This window comes from Balaenoptera physalus (genome assembly GCF_965194825.1).
Source record: "Balaenoptera physalus genome assembly, chromosome: 16".
In the NCBI taxonomy this organism is placed as follows: domain Eukaryota; kingdom Metazoa; phylum Chordata; class Mammalia; order Artiodactyla; family Balaenopteridae; genus Balaenoptera; species Balaenoptera physalus.
In genome coordinates this window covers 49,841,689-49,860,335 of record NC_138898.1, presented here as the reverse complement: position 1 = coordinate 49,860,335, position 18,647 = coordinate 49,841,689, and the positions used below count along the sequence as shown (strand labels likewise).

The 18,647-nt window shown below is 43.7% G+C and overlaps 2 protein-coding genes across 4 annotated transcripts in view; both read left to right on the top strand.

Annotated features, from left to right (window-relative positions):
• SEC23B (SEC23 homolog B, COPII coat complex component) overlaps positions 1–8,343 on the top strand; it is a 38,792-nt gene extending 30,449 nt beyond the window's left edge. For all 3 annotated transcript variants that reach the window (XM_082431662.1, XM_082431663.1, XM_082431664.1), the window contains 3 exons: positions 279–434; positions 817–882; positions 7,870–8,343. In XM_082431662.1, coding sequence (XP_082287788.1) covers positions 279–434; positions 817–882; positions 7,870–7,959 — 312 coding nt within the window. In that variant the 3' untranslated portion in view covers positions 7,960–8,343. The remainder of the gene's footprint in view (positions 1–278; positions 435–816; positions 883–7,869) is intronic.
• A 4,359-nt stretch (positions 8,344–12,702) lies between these two features.
• On the top strand, positions 12,703–14,196 carry SMIM26 (small integral membrane protein 26). The gene is made up of 2 exons (XM_082431745.1): positions 12,703–12,877; positions 13,870–14,196. The coding sequence occupies exons 1-2, from the start codon at positions 12,760–12,762 to the stop codon at positions 14,034–14,036; spliced, it is 285 nt and encodes a 94-aa protein (XP_082287871.1). The 5' UTR covers positions 12,703–12,759; the 3' UTR covers positions 14,037–14,196.
• Positions 14,197–18,647: the final 4,451 nt, after the last annotated feature.

Genomic DNA, 18,647 nt, shown 5'->3' with positions numbered 1-18,647 from the left:
GGGTGTTTGTCAGTACAGTTAGAAAGGGGAGGGGAGGTGTGGTGGGCACGGACATTTCCGGCAGGACTGTGTAGGCGGGGGTGTCGTGGACGCAGTGCTCGGCTTACTCACGCTCCTGGTCAGCTCCACATGGCTCCCCTCGGACACTCGTCTCCCTCGACAGAAGACTTTGTCACTGGAAACAAGTTCCGGGTGGGACGTTAGCATGTCAGGGGCGTCAGAGAAGGCTGTCGTCACAGCATCTCCACGGTAGTTTTGATTCCTTTGTTTTGGTGTAGACCATAGCCCAGTGGCAGAAAGCGGGCTACCAGGACATGCCTGAGTACGAAAACTTCAAGCACCTTCTGCAGGCGCCCCTGGACGATGCTCAGGAGATCCTGCACGCGCGCTTCCCCATGCCGCGGTACGTCAGCACGGAGCACGGAGGCAGCCAGGTGAGCGAGCCCAGCCCGGCCCTGGTGCTCTGTTGGCTTTATGAGGCGTTCTCGTGGCTGTAAATCCAAACTGCCTGGTTCGTATCTTATATGGTGACATAAATTGACATATAGGTCAGCTTCCAAATATGACTTCTTTTTAAATGAGTGGTCAAAATATGTTGGTGTAGAGGATTGCCAGAATGAAATACACTCCATGTTTCAGGAACCCTAATAAATGGAGAGGCTTTGGGCTTAAACTAAAGAAAAACTAAAGAAATGGGTTCCTATGTGGTAAAAAATTTCTAATTTAACAAAAAAAATGTAAAAACTTTTTTTCTATTACACTAATATTAATGCCACTTTTAATCTTTAAATCTAAATCTCTTTTTTTTTTTAAAAGGCTCGATTCCTTTTGTCCAAAGTGAATCCATCTCAGACACACAATAACCTGTATGCTTGGGGACAGGTGAGTAATTGTCAGGTATTTGAGGAGGAGGCCAGGCTGCTTTTTTAAAAACTTGTTTTTAAATTCTACAAATTGGGGAATTCCTTGGTGGTCCAGTGGTTAGGACTCGGCGCTTTCACTGCCGGGGCCCGGATTCGATCCCTGGTTGGGGAACTAAGATCCTGCAAGCTGCAAGTTGTGGCCAAAAAAAAAAGAAAAGATAAATAAATAAATTCTACAAATTTATTGAATTAAATCCCTTTTGGCCCAGAGACAGAGTAACTTGGGTATTTTGCTGGGAAGAAAACTTTGAATAATACAGTAATTCCCCTTATCCATATTTTCGCTTTACAAGGTTTCAGTTACCTGAGGTCGGCTGTGGTCAGAAAATTCCAGAAGTAATTCATTAGTTTTGAATTACACACCATTCTGAGTAGCCTGGTGAAATCTCACACCTTCCCGCTCCCTCCCACCTGGGGAGTGCGTTATCTTTGTCCAGTGTTTCCAGACTGTGTATGCCAATATTAATTAGCACCTGTACAGTAGGAAAACCTTAGTACTTGCAGGGTTCTGTTCTGCCTGTGGTTTGAGGCAGCCACTGGGGTCTTGGAAGCTGCCCACCCTGGATAAGGGAGGACTAGGGACTTCTGTGTAGGCTGGGGGTGGGGACATGCCCTGTGTGGATCCCCTTCTGCAGTACGCAGCGGAGTCTGACAGGTTCAGGCCAGAGGACAGAACGCTGAACTGTGGCCTCCACGTGCTTCCCTCGGAGACACAGTGGCATTGCCCAGAGTCCCCACACTTCTGTCTCCCCCAGGAGTGCAGGGCAAACACATGGACTCACGCTCACCATTCCTTCTGCCTCCTCTTCACTTTTTAGCTCCAATTTCCTTCTTTATCTAATTATTCCCAGCATTTATGTCTCCCTCAAATGAGTCTTTTCTTTCATTCTGTTTTCTTATAACATTTTTGGGGAGGTAATTGTAAATTTATATGCAGTTGTATGAAGCAATACAGAGAGATCCCCTTTGCTCTTTACCCAGTTCCCCCCCCCTCCACCGGTGGTAACATCTTGCAAAACTGTAATACAGTATCATAACCAGGAGATTAAGATATGCATTTCCACCAGCACAAGGATCTCTCACATTGCCCTTTTATAGTTATGCTCACTTCTCTCCTGGTCTCCTGTTTTCTGTTTCTATAATTTTGTCATAAAAAAGTTAACATGTGTTACATACACAGGGAACTGTATTCAATATCTTGTAATAATCCATAATGGAAAAGAATATGCAAAAGAATATATGTATATGTATAGCTGAATCACTTTGCTGTACACCAGAAACTAACACAACATTGTAAATCAGCTATACTTCAATTTTAAAATAACGGTTACATATGTGAAACCACATTGTACCTAAACTTTTGGGATTGGCTTTTTTCCCTCAGCATACTTATCTAGAGATTCGTTTAAGTGTCAAATTTGTTCCTTTTTATTTGCCAAGTAGTATTCTGTGGTATAGACATACTGCATTTTATTTAATCATTCACCCATTGAAGGACAGCTGGGTTGTTTACAGTTTCTTTTGTTTTTTTTTTGGCTGTGTTGGGTCTTTGTTGCTGTGCGCTGGCTTTCTCTAGTTGCGGTGAGCGGGGGCTACTCTTCGTTGCAGTGCGCGGGCTTCTCATTGTGGTGGCTTCTCTTGTTGCAGAGCATGGGCTCTAGACGCGCGGACTCAGTAGTTGTGGCTCGCAGGCTCTAGAGCACAGGCTCAGTAGTTGTGGTGCACGGGCTTAGTTGCTCCGCGGCATGTGGGATCTTCCTGGACCAGGGCTCGAACCCATGTCCCCTGCATTGTGCCACCAAGGAAGCCCTTGTACAGGTTTCTTATAAACTTTTTTTTTTTTTTTTGGCCATGCCGCACAGCTTGTGGGATCTTAGTTCCCGGACAAGGGATTAAACCTGGGCCCTCGGCAGTGAGAGCACCAGGTCCTAACCACTGGACCACCAGGGAATTCCCTGAACGTTTATTAAATCTATTTTTATTTCTTTCATCAGTGTTGTGTATTTTCACTTTCTTTTTTTTTTTTTTTGAGTGATTGTGAATGGTACTGTACTTTTAATTTCAGTGTCCAGTTGTTCATTGCTAGTACAGATCTTCCTCAGCTTGTGATGCGATTGCATCCCAATAAATCCATCATAACTTGAAAATGCGTTTAATACACCTAACCTACCGAATATCATACCTTAGCCTGGCCTCCCTTAAATATGCTCAGAACACTTAGATTAGACTACAGTTGGGCAAAATCATCTAACACAAACCGTATTTTATAATGAAGTGTTGAATATCTCATGTAACTTATTGAATGCTGTACTGAAAGTGAAAAACAGAATGGTTGTGAGTGTCTTGGTTGTTGACCCATATGATCAGTGTGGCTGGGAGCCACCCAGTATCACGGGGGAGGATCGTACTGCATGTTGGTAGCCTAGGAAAAGACCACAATTCAAAATGTGTATGGTTTCTACTGAATGAGTACTGCTCTTATACCATCATAAAGTCAAAAAATCGTAAGTCAGCAACCATCTATATATAGAAATAAAGTTATTTTTGTATACTTGTCTAATATCCTGTGACCTTCCTGAGTCACTTATTACTTTGGGGAGTTTTTTGGTAGATTCCTTGGGATTTTTTACAGACAGTCATGTCTTCTGCAAGGAGGGACAGTTCATTTCTTCCTTTCCAATCTGAATACCTATTGTTTCCTTTTGTTGTTCTGTTGTCTATTTTCAGTGTCATTTATATCTGCTCTAATCTTTATTTTCTTCCTTCTGCTTGCTTTAGGTTTATTTCCTTCATTTTCTAGGTTCTTGAGGTAGGAGTTTAGATTATTGACGTGAGACTTTTCTCTTCTTCAGTGTATGCATTTAGTGCTCTTAATTCCCTTTGCAGTACTGCTTTTGCTGTGTCCCACAGGTTTTGATTATGTTGTATTTTCATTTTCATTCAATTTGATATATTTTTTAAAAATTTCTCTTGAGGGTTCTTCTTTGACTCTTGGATTATTTAGAAGTATTGCTTAGTTTCCACAGATTTTCTTGTTGTCTTCAGTTAATTGATTTCTATTTTGATTCCACTGTGGTTAGAGGATATACTTTGTATTATTTCAACTTTTAAAAATTTGTTGAAGTTTGTTTTATGGCCCAGGATATGGTCTGACTTGGCATATGTTCCATGGTCACTTGAATAGGCGTTTTGCTATTGTTGGATAAATTGTCCTATAAATGTCAATTAGGTCCTGTTAGTTGATGGTGGTGTTAAGTTCTTATATATCCCTGCTGATTATCTGTATAGTTCTATCCGTTTTTGAGAGAGGATGTTGAGGTTTCCAACTCTTAATGGTGAGTTTGTTTCTCTTTTGTGTTCTGTCAGGTTTTTGTTCACATATTTTTCAGCTCTGTTGTTTGTTGCATACACACTTAGGATTGCCCTTTCTTTTTGGTGGATTGACCCTTTTATCATTGTATGATGTCCCCACTATCTCTGGTAATTTTGTTTGCACTACTATCTACTTTATCTGGCCTTTATAAAGCCCACACTTATCTTTCTTTTATTCTTTTTATTTATTATGCAAAAAAATTAATGTTTGCATGATATACCTCTTTCCATCCTTTAACTTTCAACCTGCTTCTATCATATATTTTTTTAATCTACTCTGCTAAACTCATAATAAATTTGCTTATTTGGACCATTTATATTTAATGTAGTTACTGATATGTTAGGGCTTATTAAGTCTGCCATTTTATTTTTTCGTTTTCTGTGCTTTTCATTTTTCTGTTTTCTTTTTCCTTCCTTCCTGTGGGTTACTTGAACATTCCTTATAATTCCATTTTAACTTGTTCACAGTGTTTTTTTTAGTACATCTCTTTTTGTAGCATTTTTTAGCAGTTATTCCTGGTCGCTCTAGATATTAGAGCATTACATTACATTATGTGTACCTAGCTTATCATGGTCTACTGGTGTTATCTTTTTTACCAGTTCAAATGAAGTATAGAAAACCTACCCCCGCCTCACTTCATGTCCCTTTACCCTCTCCCATTTATGATATAATTGTGTTAAATGTTTCCTCTGTGTGCATCAGACAGTGTTACAGTTTTTCTTCAGCCATAATTTATAAATCTAAGATGGAAAACCTATTATTTTTATCTGTAGTTTTGCTTACTGTGTCCTTTATTCCTTCTTAATACTCCAGAGTTTCTTCTTTTATCTTTTCCTTTCTGTTTAGAAATCTTCCTTTAGCAATTCTTTTCGGGGTAAGTCTTCTGGTGATAGACTCTTAGTTTTCCTTCATTTGAGAATCTCTTGATTTCCTCTTCAATCCTGAACAATATTTTCTCTGGATATAGGATTCTGGTGACAGTCCTTTTTCTTAGGCAGTTGAAAAATATTGATAAAATGTAATCTTTCTCTGGCCGCTTTCAAAATTTTTTCTTTGTTAGTTTCAAATGTTGAAATACCATATGTTTTTGTGTGAATTTCTCTGAATTTATCCTATTTGGAATTTGCCCAACTTCTTGATTCTGTACATTTATGCCGCTTGCCAAACTTGGATAGTTTTCAGTCATTACTTTGTACAATACTTTTTCAGCCTGCCTTGCCTTTCTTTCTCTTTGGGACCTCAGTGATGCAAATGTTAGGTCATTTGTAGTTCCACAGCTCAGTTGGATACTTTCTTTTATTTTAATCTTCCAGTTTATTGACTCTTTTCTCTGTTCCCTTTCTGCTGTTGCATTCAAACTTTTTATATGTTACTGTATTTTTTAGTTATAAAATGTTCATTTGGAGTTTCTTTGTCTTATATTTCTTTTGTGACGCTTTATGTTTTCATTTGTTTCAAGTGTGTTCCTAATTGCTCCTTGAAGCATTTTTATCATGGCTGCTTTAGTCTTTGTCAGGTAATTCTAACACTGTCGTCAACTCAGTGTTAATACCTGTTGACTGTCTTTTTTCTCATTCATTTTGAGATCTTGACTCTTGGTATAACAAGTGATTTTTGATTGATACGTGGACATTTTCGTATTTATTATGAGACTCTGGATCAATTTAAACCTGTTTTGGCTGGCTTTTTGTCACACTGCTCTGGCAGGGAAGGGGGTGGTACATTGTTTCATTTCTGCCAGGTGAGACAGGAGTTCAGGTTTTCCATTGGCCTCTGTTGACACCTGAGGTGGAGGGCGACTTTTTGTTACTGTGTGTGGGGACAGGAGTTCCAGCTCCCCACCTGGTTCCCATTGATTCTGTTGTGGAGGTGGCCTTGTAACTGGTGGGTGATGGTGAAAGTGCTTTCTCTGCACTAAGCCTTCTCTGATACCACCCCAGTGGGTGGGGCGTGGACGTCTTATTACTACCAGGTGTGGGGTAGAAGTCCAGGCTCCCTGTATGGTCTCTGCGGACACCGTGGGTGCAGGGAGACTTCTTACTGGCCAGCAGGGATGAAATTCCTGGCTCCATACTTGGCCTTTTCTGATACCACCCTGGTGGGATTGTTGGGTCCCTCAGTACTGCCATGTGAGGGTGCAAGTCTACACTATCCGCTCAGCCTTTTCTGTCTTGCTAGGCTGCCCTCATCTTTTGCTAGAGAAAGTGGGCTCTTTTTGTTGTAGTTTTTGTCTGTGCTCAATAACTGTTGCCAGCTTTTTCAGCTCCAAGTCTGGTGTGCATGCATGAGGCAAAAAGGAAGCCCTGGGAACTAGCCACTGTGTGGTTCCCTGCATCCCAGGGTCGCTAGTTAATCTGCTGTCTTTTTACCACCTTTCAAAGTCTTCTTATGTTTGTTTTATATAAAACATCCAGGGTTTTTAGTTGTACTTAGTTGAAGGAATGAGGAAAAGTACATCTACTCTTTCTTCCCAGAGAAATCCTTTTATAAAACTTTAATCATGCTTATATTTTTCTAATTATAACAGTAGTAAATGTTTCATTTTTAGAAGACTAGTATATGTAAAAAAAAAATTTAGAAAGAAAGTTTAAATTACATAGAATGCTACTAGCTAGAGTTAAGTACTTCTGGCTTCTTTCTAGTTAATATAAAAGGTATATATCATGTATATCTGTGTGTGTGTGTGTGTGTGTGTGCATATGTATATATTTTTTTTAACAAATTGGAAACTTTTTAGAAATCAAGGTTTCTATTCAATACTTTTCCCCTTAACGTTAATTGAATCATAAGCATTTCTTGATAGTGCAGAGATCCATCTGTTTAGTGGATACTGATTCACCTCATTGAGAATACGCTGTTACCAAGCTTCTGTTGTAAGCAGATCATTTAAGAGCATCAGGCTGGTTGCGGCAGGGTGGTGGGGAAGATGAGAGATGGGGCGTGTGGGCCCCCAGGAGTTCATGCCTGCTGGGAGCCAGACCCTGGATGAGTCATCAGAACTACACAGGGGGTTAAAGTAGAAGGGCATATGCTCAAAACTGTCTGTAGTGGCAGGAATGGCCTGATATGAGTGGATCAGGGAAATTATGCTTTAGTTGAAAAGATTAGCTAGGCAGGGCTTCCCTGGTGGCGCAGTGGTTGAGAGTTTGCCTGCCAATGCAGGGGACACGGGTTCGAGCCCTGGTCTGGGAAGATCCCACATGCCACGGAGCAGCTGGGCCCGTGAGCCACAACTACTGAGCCTGCGCGTCTGGAGCCTGTGCTCCGCAACAAGAGAGGCCGCGATAGTGAGAGGCCCGCGCACCGCGATGAAGAGTGGCCCCCGCTTGCCGCAACTAGAGAAAGCCCTCGCACAGAAACGAAGACCCAACACAGCCAAAAATAAACATAAAAATAAATAAATTAAAAAAAAAAAAAAGATTAGCTAGGCAGAGGATGGGGCTGTGTGGCAGGAGTGCTCTTGGCAGATGGACAGCACTTGCTGATTTTGTGAGGGGAAGGGTCCTTAATAACGCATGAATTCCAACCAGCTTCTAAGAGACCTGCCAGTAAACCTTTTTCATTAAACTTCAGGAAACAGGAGCGCCCATCCTGACTGATGACGTCAGCCTGCAGGTGTTCATGGACCATTTGAAGAAACTGGCTGTCTCCAGTGCCTGCTGAGCTGAGGACATGAGAAGGAAATGGAAGAAGACACTGTCACACTGTGCTCACAGTTGTTTATAAAGGCTTAACGTTCCTTTTACGTTTCTGCTGCATTTTAATAAATAATCAAAAGAAGTGTTATGTAACTCTTTAGATTTTAATTTGTTTGTATTCCTTATCTGTGCCCTTTTCTTTACACCATAAAATTATAAGGTCATAAACGTTTTGGTACCGGTAGATGTTTATATGCTTTTTGTATCCTAACTTATTAGAGTCTGTATAAAATCAGAGCTGATGTATTTTGGCAGCTTGCTTACATGAAAATCATAATGATCAGAAAGGAAATAAATCTGGATGAAGAAGCACTGGTTAAAATAAGGCTAATACAAATTTGATTTCTGAGGTCTCTGTGTAAGTCTGTGTGTTTTAAGTAAATTCCCCAAGAGGTAATTCCTGAACTTAATCTTCATTTACTGTCCAAGTATTAACAGACAAGGAAAAGTAAGAAATATGTGAAACTTTATTGAGGCAGAGTGGTCTGGAGTGGCACTGTTCCTACCTCACCTGAGACACAGAGAACAGATTGCTGGTCACCAGTGGGGAAGGGGTGGGGGAGGGTGAAGGGGGTCAGCTCCATGGTGCTGGGTGGTGGTGGGCACACTGCAGTGCATACAGAAGTTGAATTGTAATGTACACATGAAACATACAGTGTTATAAACCAGTGTGACCTCAATAAGTTCCAGCTTATTCTACTCAGTGGAGTTCATCCTTGTTTAGAGGTGATACCCCTTTTAACATGGGCCAATTGCTAGGACAACTGTCATCCAGGAATTTCTTTTGTTTGGACTCCTAGGTTAGTTCCAGTTTTCCTTTTATCTCATAAGTCATTTTGCTGCCTTAAGTGACTGTTTTTAGAAAGAGCATACAAGAGATAATTCACAGAACCTGTTCTGTCTCCATACCTGACAGCTTTACTGAGTATAAAATCTAGGCCCAAAATAATTTTATCTCAGAACTTTGGAGGCATTTTTTCATTCAACAAGTAATTATTCAGTATTTGCTATGTTTGGAGTAGTCTTCTAGGGCCTGGGAATGTAGTCAATAAAAGCAAAAATTCCTGTTCTCGCAGAGCTTTTATTCTGGGTAGGGAAGACCAACATTAAAAAATTAGAAGTAAATTATATAATTTTTTTTTTTTTAATTTATTTATTTAGTTACTTATTTATTTTTGGCTGTGTTGGGTCTTCGTTTCTATGCGAGGGCTTTCTCTAGTTGCAGCGAGCGGGGGCCACTCTTCATCGCGGTGCGCGGGCCTCTCATTATCGTGGCCTCTCTTGTTGCGGGGCACAGGCTGCAGACGCGCAGGCTCAGTAGTTGTGGCTCACGGGCCTAGTTGCTCCGCGGCATGTGGGATCTTCCCAGACCAGGGCTCGAACCCGTGTCCCCTGCATTGGCAGGCAGATTCTCAACCACTGCGCCACCAGGGAAGCCCGATATATAATTTTTTAAGAAGGTAATGAGTGCTATGTAGAAAAGTAAAGCTGGGAACTCCTATTAATTGGCTGTCGGACCATCTGGATTGATTCCAGCGCTCTATCTTTTGAATTTGTATTTACTGCCATCTTTTTTTTTTTAATTTATTTATTTTATTTATTTTATTTTTGGCTGTGATGGGTCTTCATTGCTGCACGTGGGCTTGTAAGCGGGGGCTACTCTTCGTTGCGGTGCGCGGGCTTCTCATTGCGGTGGCTTCTCTTGTGGAGCATGGGCTCTAGGCACGTGGGCTTCAGTAGTTGTGGTGCATGGGCTTAGTTGCTCCACGGCATGTGGGATCTTCCTAGACCAGGGCTCAAAGCCATGTCCCCTGCATTGGCAGGTGGATTCTTAACCACTGCGCCACCAGGGAAGCCCTATTTACTGCCATCTTAATCTCTGCTCAAAATTCTGGGAGGGTTTCCTATCTTAAGATGTTTAACAATTACATTTTAAATGCCTAAGGCTTTTATTTACTGTACCTTTTCCATAGAATATTTTTCTTATATTTGGGATATAATTTTGAATTGAGGTAGATCATATAGAAGAGTACATAAGCCTGTGTATCCAGTTTAGGGTTGAAACTGTTCCTCCTTGGGCCTGCTTCCAATTGACAGGAGGAATGTGATAGACCCAGCTGGCTCTGGTGTCTCTCCAGTGACAATGATAGAAGGTGCTGAGGGGCACCCGGAGCCATGCAGGTCCCACCTGTGGGTGCTGGTGGCTCTTTCCAAAGAACGTGGAGGTGGGTGTTAGTGTTCTTTGGAGAGCAGCCATCCCGAGAGGGAGACACTGAGCCAGTGTGCCTAGTAACTATAAACTCCATCTTGAAAGCAAGGAAACTTCTGAAATGATCAGGAGAGTGGCAGCCTGGATGGAAGGAGGCTGGAATCCAGCCGAGGCCTCAACAGAGGCAGCTTTTAGACACAGGTGACGGATGAGGTGTTAGGTGAGAGGGTGAGTCAGGAAAGGTTTCTTTCCTGTTGGGGGGCAGGGCGCAGTAGGGGTGGCGTTGATAAATTCAATCCTGGCCGCTCTTGAGTTTCAGGAGCTTGTGGGGTAGAACTGAAAATGCCCTGCAGGTTGGCAGTAATTAGTATGCATTTATCTTTCAGGAGAATGTGGCGTATATTTGAGAGTCATAAATGTATAAAGTAAATAACATGAGTAAAGTTGCTCAGTATGAGAAGAGAAGCAAGCTTGGAACAGAATACTGATTATCCTGTTTTGTTTTTAACAACCTTATTGGGGTATAATTTACATACGATAAACTGCACCCATTTAAAGTGTACAGTTCAGTGAGTTTCAACAGATGTGCACACCCATGAAAGCACCACCATCACATCACATCATCAAGACACAGAACATTTCCACTGCCCCCAAAGTTTCTTCAGGCCCCTTTTAGTCCTCCCCTTTCTGCACACCCTGGTCGGAGGCAACTACTCGTCGGCCTTCTCCCACTATAGATGAATTTGCTTCCAGACTTTTATGTCTGGTTTCTTTTGTGCCTGGTTTCTTTCTCTTAGCGTTACCCATCGGAGATTTATCCATGCAATTGCGTGGATCAGTACAGTAGTTCCTTTTACTATGGAGTGGTAGACTCATTTCCTTTATCCATCCACTAGTTGATAGACATTTGGGTTGTTTCCATTTGGGGGCTCTTATGAATAAAGCTCTGTGAACACCCATGTACATACGTTTGTGTGGACATAATGTTTTCATTTCCTTTGGGTGAATAGGAACCGAACGTCTAATTCATACAGTAGGGGTACTTCAATTTTTAAGAAACTGCCAGTATTGCAAAAAGGTTGTGATATTTTATGTTCCCACCAGTAAGAGATCTGATTGCTCCAAATCCGTACAACCCTTGGTATTCTCAACATAATTTTTAGTCATTCTAATAGGTGTGTAAGGGTGTCTCGTGGTTTTAATTTGCGTTGCTGTGATGACTAACAATGCCCCTGTACTTATTGGCCATTTGTATATCTTCTTAAGTGGTTGTTGCCTGTTTTTCAGTTCGGTTGTCTTTTTATAACTGAATTGTAAGATATCCTTATATATTCTGATACAAGTCCTTTGTCAGATATACCTACTTTGAATATTTTATTTTGTGGCTTGTTTCATTTTCTTAACTGCCTTTCGAAGAGCAAAAGATTTAATTTTGAAGAAGTCCAATTTACCAATATTTGTTTTGTGGTTTATGCGTTTTGTATTCTAAGAAATCTTTGCCTATCCCAAGATGGCAAAGATCGCCTTTTTTTTTTTAATTTTTATTTTATATTGGATGTAGTTGATTTCCAATCGTTGTGTTAGATCTTCTTTTCTTCTCGGTTTGTAGTTTTAGCTTTTATATTTAAGCCTATGATCCATTTAGAGTTAATTTTTGTGTGTGGCAAAACACCAATTTCTAGAGGGTGGGAGAAATGGGAAGAGCCCTGAAGGATAAATAGATTCTGAAGAAAATTATGTTTTCGAAACTATGAAAGGAGCAGGTGGAGTCGGATGCGCTGGAAATCAAGTCTGATTATGGCTGCAAAGTAGTTACTGGCTATGGCAGTTTACTGAGTGTCCACTCTGTGCCCAACACATCCCTTTTGCTCTCAAGTTGTTTGGTTTCTTGGAGTGGGGGTAGATTATGCTTCGAAGAAATGTACGGATAAGAGAAAAGCTGAAGGTGGATCGAGGGGCGACTTTTTGTTTTTGAGGCGCGGGCTCGTTTGTATGATGGAGTGAAGAACGACAGAATGAAAAGGGCGTGAGATGGATGTGGACAGTTAGAGTGTAGTTGCTGGGCCAGGGCCCTGAAAGGCAGAGAAGAATGGGACCCACAGCCCAGTGGAGGGGCTAATTCAGACGTGGAGGGACCCACGCGCACCAGACAGGGCTCCAGGCAGGAAGATGGGGAAGATGAGTTGCGGGGCGTAGACGGGGTATCCTCGCAAACCTGAGAGCTGGAGGAGGGAAGGAATTAAGCTTTACAAGGGCCACCTAAAGCCTATGTAAGGCAGGCCTTACCGTTCTGCAAGTGGGAGGTTTGCCTGAGAGAAAGTGTCATTGGGGACCGTCACGTGGGAGGCAAGATCGTCTCCGGACCGCAGGCGCCAGACCCGAGTGCTTTGCCCAGCGCGACGTCCGGACTACACGCCCCAGGATGCATCGGGGCCGGCACAGGAAGCGGTCGCCCGGGGCGGCTCCCCATTGGAGGCGGCGGCGGCGGTGACGCGCCCACCGGAAGGCCCGCCTCCGCCCTGAGGCTCAGAAGAGCGAGGTCTTCCCGGCGGAGTCATGCGTCCGGAAAAGGCCCTGTCTTGGTACCGGCGGATGTCTGTGCTGTACGGACTGGGCGCCTGGACCCTGCTGGGCTCCTTGTTTTTGTGGAATCAGAGAAAGAGCAAGCCGCCAGGTACGGCTCTCGGGCGGGACCTCCGGGGGACGCGCGGCCTTGCGTGGGGCGTGTCCGGGGGGTCGCAGAAGTGGCTTCGCTGTGCCGCGCGAAGAGACCGGGAGCGGTGCTTAGAGCCGCGCGTTATCGTGGAATCTGCCAGCAACGACCTTTTAGATCCTCTTCCCCGAACCTTGCTCGTTTATTGAGCGAGGCCGCCCCTATCCTCAGAATCTGAAGAATCCGTGAGGTTTCAGGTGGAATTTCAAAGACCCTGGAGGGTGGTTTAAAGAGGCGATGCTTCTGTAACTTCAGCCCTGCTTTGGTCTCATGGTCGCATGGTCGCATTTGGCGACCAAACGATTTCAGGACTTACACCAGCGAAGGTATTGAAATCTTCCCAGTTGCTGGGAGGAAAAGGAAATCCCGCAGCTTTCAAAAATGTGCTGGAAATCTGTGGATTCGTCTAGAGAAAGGGATGCCTGGGGCTGAAGGGGAGGAGCTGGTGGGGGAGCGACTGCTACAAAATAAGGGGTTTCCTTTTGTGGATGAAAATATCCTACACTTTATTTTGGTGCTGGTTGCACAGATCTGAAGATACTAAAAACTGAATTTACATTTTAAATGAGTTAATTGTATAATAAGTTTTATCTCAGTAAAGCTTTTTATGTAAAAGCTGTGCTGAAGATTACATTTGGTGAGGAAGCTCACCAATGGCCTGAAAATGCACATGTCAGTATTAAGCATTTTAAAACATTTATCTCTGTAGTGGTCATTTAAAAAAAATTATTTAAATTTTCTTTTTTACAGAAAGAAAACGGTGTCAGGAACCTGATGGGGGTGGGGGTAATTCTTACCTTAGTTTATTTTATTTCAAAGGCTTTACTAATAATTCTAATGATTGCTGCCTAAGTTAAAAGTTAGTGATCAACTATACTTCAATAAAAAAATAAAGTAAGATAAAATAAAAATTAGTGATGCAGCTGTTCCTTTTTTTTTTTTTTTTTTTTAAGGTGTTGAAGTAGAACAAAAGGATGTCTCAACAAATGAACTATCTGAACACCCGAAAGGGTTTTATGTGGAAACGATTGTCACATATAGAGACGATTTTGTTCCAATTACTGCCAGGATCGTCAACTATTTGAAATCATGGACTGGTGGCCCTGGACCAAAATCATGATGCGCGGCTCAATTCTGAAAACAGGACTTTGGTTCAGCATAAAAATTTGCGAGATACCGTGATTTCCACTTTCTGTTTGTGTAAAGTGTATACACTTAATTTTGCTGTAAAATAGAATCACTAATAATAGGCAATAAATATTTCTTTGAAGAAAAGTAAATTTGCATATTCAGGAGGTGTCCTTCTATACTCACAGGAGTGAAAGTTTGAAGTGAAATGTCGTATTGAGCTTCCATAAGCTTGGTTTTCTGAAATTAGTTCATGTAACTTTATATTCCTTTCATGTTGCTGTCAGACATAGCTTTTGTGGTCCCTTTAAGCAAATCTCCGTGTTCAGTTTGGGACTTAGAGCAGCCCTTTGGGCACTAGTGGGTGCTCGGTAAGTATGTTGTGAATTAGATTATAACTCCTGGATTAAACAGACTCGATCTGTTCTTTAGGAGCAGTACAGATACCCTCATTCTTTCAGCAGGAGTGGATTAAACCCCAGTGGTGGCTACCAGTATTCTAGAGATAGGGGATACAAAGTGAGGACAGCGGGGTTCCTGCCCTTGAGTGCTGCAGTGTTCTCTCCGCTGGTCTCGTTTGGTTGCAAGTAACAAACCCACATAAGTGCGATTAAATCAGAAAGAGATGTTTATTAAAAATGTGTGTGGACAGGGAATTACCTGGTGGTCCGATGGTTAGGACTCCGTGCTTTCGCTGCTGCGGGCCTGGGTGCAATCCCTGGTCGGGGAACTAAGATCCCACAAGCTGTGCAGCGTGGCCAGAAAAAAAAAAAACTGAGTATGGACAGCTCAGAATTCAAGCAGAGTATGTTGAGGTCTTCGGAGGGCCTGGCAGCAGGAAGCGGCGTGTAGCCACTCACTGAGCCTGCCTGGGGATTGTCTGCCTTGTTGCCTTTCTCACTGCACACCAGTTTTGTCCCCGTTATTTCTGTAGTAACATCACCTTGCAGCTACAGTGTCAAAGTCTGATGAGCTTCTTCCCAAGCCAGAGTTTGTCTTCCACTCCTGTGAGAGTCAGTTCCCTGTGTATCGGATCCCTTCCTGTGGATCACCGAGTCCTGCCTCGGTTAGTAAGAAACTAGCATTCGTTGCCCATTTGGGTAGTGTTTCTTGTGTGCAGCTATTTGGGACCCTGTGAGGACTAGGGATTCCTGGTAGGACAGGAATGGGACATTTCTGGGTTCCTGCTATAGTACTGTCACCTTCAAACCTTTGCCTTGATTTCTCCTTGGTGTCAGTCCTACCTTGTGGGTGGCCTGAGCAGTGCTTTGGGGCAGTCAACCTAAGTGACAGAGGCTCCAAGATGGCAAGTAGCAGCTTCAGATGGCAGCAGCAGAGGCTCCTCACTGGGCATCAGAGGTCAAGAATGGGTCAGTGCCAGTGGGGTGGGCACCCTGGTGGACCGCTGTGATGGGCATCAAACATGTGCAAGAAGCAGCCTGCGATGGTGGAAGGGAGTTTCTGAATGGCTTCCCAGAGCAGCCTGCTTCTCATCACTCACGTCGGAATCTCAGTTTCATGCCTGGGCCCTGGCTGCCAGGGAGACTGGGAAAGTGCGTTTCTGACTTCCGCATCAGGGATGTGTTGACCCTCAAAGTGGGGTATCTCCTAGATATAGGAAGGATGATCACAGCATGCTGGGCAGGTACATACCAGGACAAATGTCCACTCCAGGCAGCAAGCCAGACTTTCATCGGGAGGCACCAAGATACCTGCCTCTGTAGGTCAGTTTCCCCAGAGAAGGTTTCTCCACCCGGGGGTGGATGCCTGGCTGTAGGAATTCTGGAAGCTGAGTGTGTGTGTGTGTGTCTGTGTGTGTGTGTGTGTGTGTGTGTATATATATATACTTATTCCTTCTTGTTTAAAACACTTCAACCACAACTGCTTGTGCGAAGACCATGTTCTCTCTCCATAACACTTATTACTGACCGACCAGTAAAACAATTGTGGCTCCAAACAGCCTGGAGCTTCAACAATTCCTGTAGTTCTGCTGAATCATGGCTTAAATAGGCCTTTGTGGACTAATCTAACAACCAAAATATAAGGTGTTCTTCTGGGAGAAGGTTTTCGGAATTCCAAACGTCTATCTTGCAAGTGCAGTTGGAACACGGTCTGTTCAGAAGTTGGGAATCACCCACTGAAGGAGAGTTTGCAAGATTGGAAATAAGTTTCCCGAAATTCTGAGGTCTGGTAGTATTTAGAGGGAGTGGGTTCCTTTTATTTTTATTTATTTATTTTTTTTATAGCTACTTTATTTATTTATTTATTTATGTTTTTGGCTGTGTTGGGTCTTCGGTTCGTGCGAGGGCTTTCTCTAGTTGCGGCAAGCGGGGGCCACTCTTCATCGCGGTGCGGGGACCGCTCTTCATCGCAGTGCGCGGGCCTTTCACTATCGCGGCCCCTCCCGTTGCGGGGCACAGGCTCCAGACGCGCAAGCTCAGTAGTTGTGGCTCACGGGCCCAGCTGCTCCGTGGCATGTGGGATCTTCCCAGACCAGGGCTCGAACCCGTGTTCCCTGCATTAGCAGGCAGATTCTCAACCACTGCGCCACCAGGGAAGCCCTCCTTTTATTTTTTTAAGATGTATGTATCTCTGGGACGTGCGCCCCCTTCCTGACATCTGGAAGGAGGAGCCATCGGGGACCATTCAGATGAAAAGGACTCCTGAGGGATAGTGGAGCAACAAGAGAAGAGGAATTGGGTTTTCCGGCCCTGTGGAGTACCACACAGCCCAGGGCTTTAGGAGAGAAAGAATCAACTTCTACGTAGTTTAAGCCATTGTGACTTTGGGTCTCTGCTACAGTTGATGTAACTCTAAGCAAATCACAGCTCCCTATTAATTTCTTTTTAAAAATGGAACCTAACTTTTCGTGATAGAAAACTCCCCTGTGTTTTCTGAGCTTTGGTTTCTTTTGAAGAAGAGGTATAATATCTAGCCTGTCTACTAATAGGGTTGTGACTGTCAAATGAGAAAGTGTTTGTGCACACATGATTATTCTTAGGAATAGAATGTCTTAGCTACTCCTGGAAATGAGGCGTGAAAGGCCTTCTTTCTGGTGATAAATGCAGTCCCCTTCTGTCGTCCTCCAGCCGCTTTGCTTTCTTCCCTGTGGCTCCCCAGGGAGTTGCCTCGTCACAACTGGCCTGTCCTCTGAAAACGGGGCTTCCATGGGTAGTAGCTTGCTTCTTCAGCACAGCAGGTTAGCAGCGTGTATCAACTTGGAAAATGGCACATCCTCTGATCCAGCAATCTCACTTTCAAGAACTTGGGAGATTGCTGAAAAGATTTAGGAAGATGCCTCTTCAACATCACTCGTTCAACATGGCCTTGAGCTGAAACAACTTCTTGGTCGACCGTGCTGACTGCCTTCCCAGCACCCACTGATCCCACTCCTCTTTTTTAGCAGACCCTGAACTCACACCGTCAGGTGCTTCAGGGGGACTGGCCCAGGTCCTGATTGGTCCAAGTCAGTGTTTCTCAAGGGGGCACTGCAGCCTCCATGGATGTGACAGTCCATTTTGTGTGCTGCCCCAGGTGTTGCAAGAGCTTTAGCATTTCAAGTTCCCTGGGCACTAAATGCCTGTAACAATCTTCACATCTTGTGACAGCTTCAGACACCCCTCCCCACACACATTTCCGGTAACCCCTGGGGGGCTCTATGCCCCAGGTGAGAACCTCTTATCTGAGCCAGTCAGGGGGAGTAGGTCCCATCTCCCTTGCTAGTGATTGGGTTAAGCATGGTCATGTGATCTCACTCTGGCTAGTGAAACTCGAGGGGCTTCTGGGCAGGGTGTCCCAGCTTCAGAGGAAGCACCAGGAGGAGATAGTCTCCTGTACTTCTGAACATTGTGTCTGGATAGGATGCCCAGTACAGCCACAGCCATACTGTAAATCTATGACCCCCTGTTAGCCAAAAAATCAAGTTCACGCATGTATTCATTCAGCAATATTATCTGAGCTCCAGGCAGTGTGCTAGATGCTTAGGATAGAATGGTAAGCACGAGACACTAATAGAACACATTATCGGGCACGGGAGTGATTGGAAGTTGCCAGGAAAAAAAAAAAAAAGTTGCCAGAAGATTATGAGGGAAAAACCATAGGGTAGCGATGGAGAATAATGGGGAACCAGGACTCTTAACTTTGTGTGGTCAGAGAAGTTCTCTCCGATGAGGAGGCATTTAAGCTGAAAATTAAAGGAAGGAGAGGAGCAAGATGGACAAAGAATGAGGGAAGAGCTTTCCAGGTGGAGGACCAGCGGATGCTGAGGTCCTGAGGTAGCAACAGATGGATTACCTGAGCAATTTAAAGAAGATCAGAGTCTGGAACGTGAAGACTTTATATTCTAGAAACCACTTTTATCTCTTATGGAGAATGGATTGGGTGAAGACAAAAGTGGCAGTAAGGAGACCACTGAGCAGCTGTAGTAGATGCAGGTGAGAGATGACGGGGCCATGGAGCAGGATGGCACTGGGGCTGGAGAAAAGAGGGCACATGGGGCTCGCTTGGGGGAGTGAGGAGGTTTGTTGATGGACTAGATACTCAGGGAGAGGGAAAGAGCAATCATGAGTCACTTATGGCTGGAGGAAACAGTGGAGCCATTTAT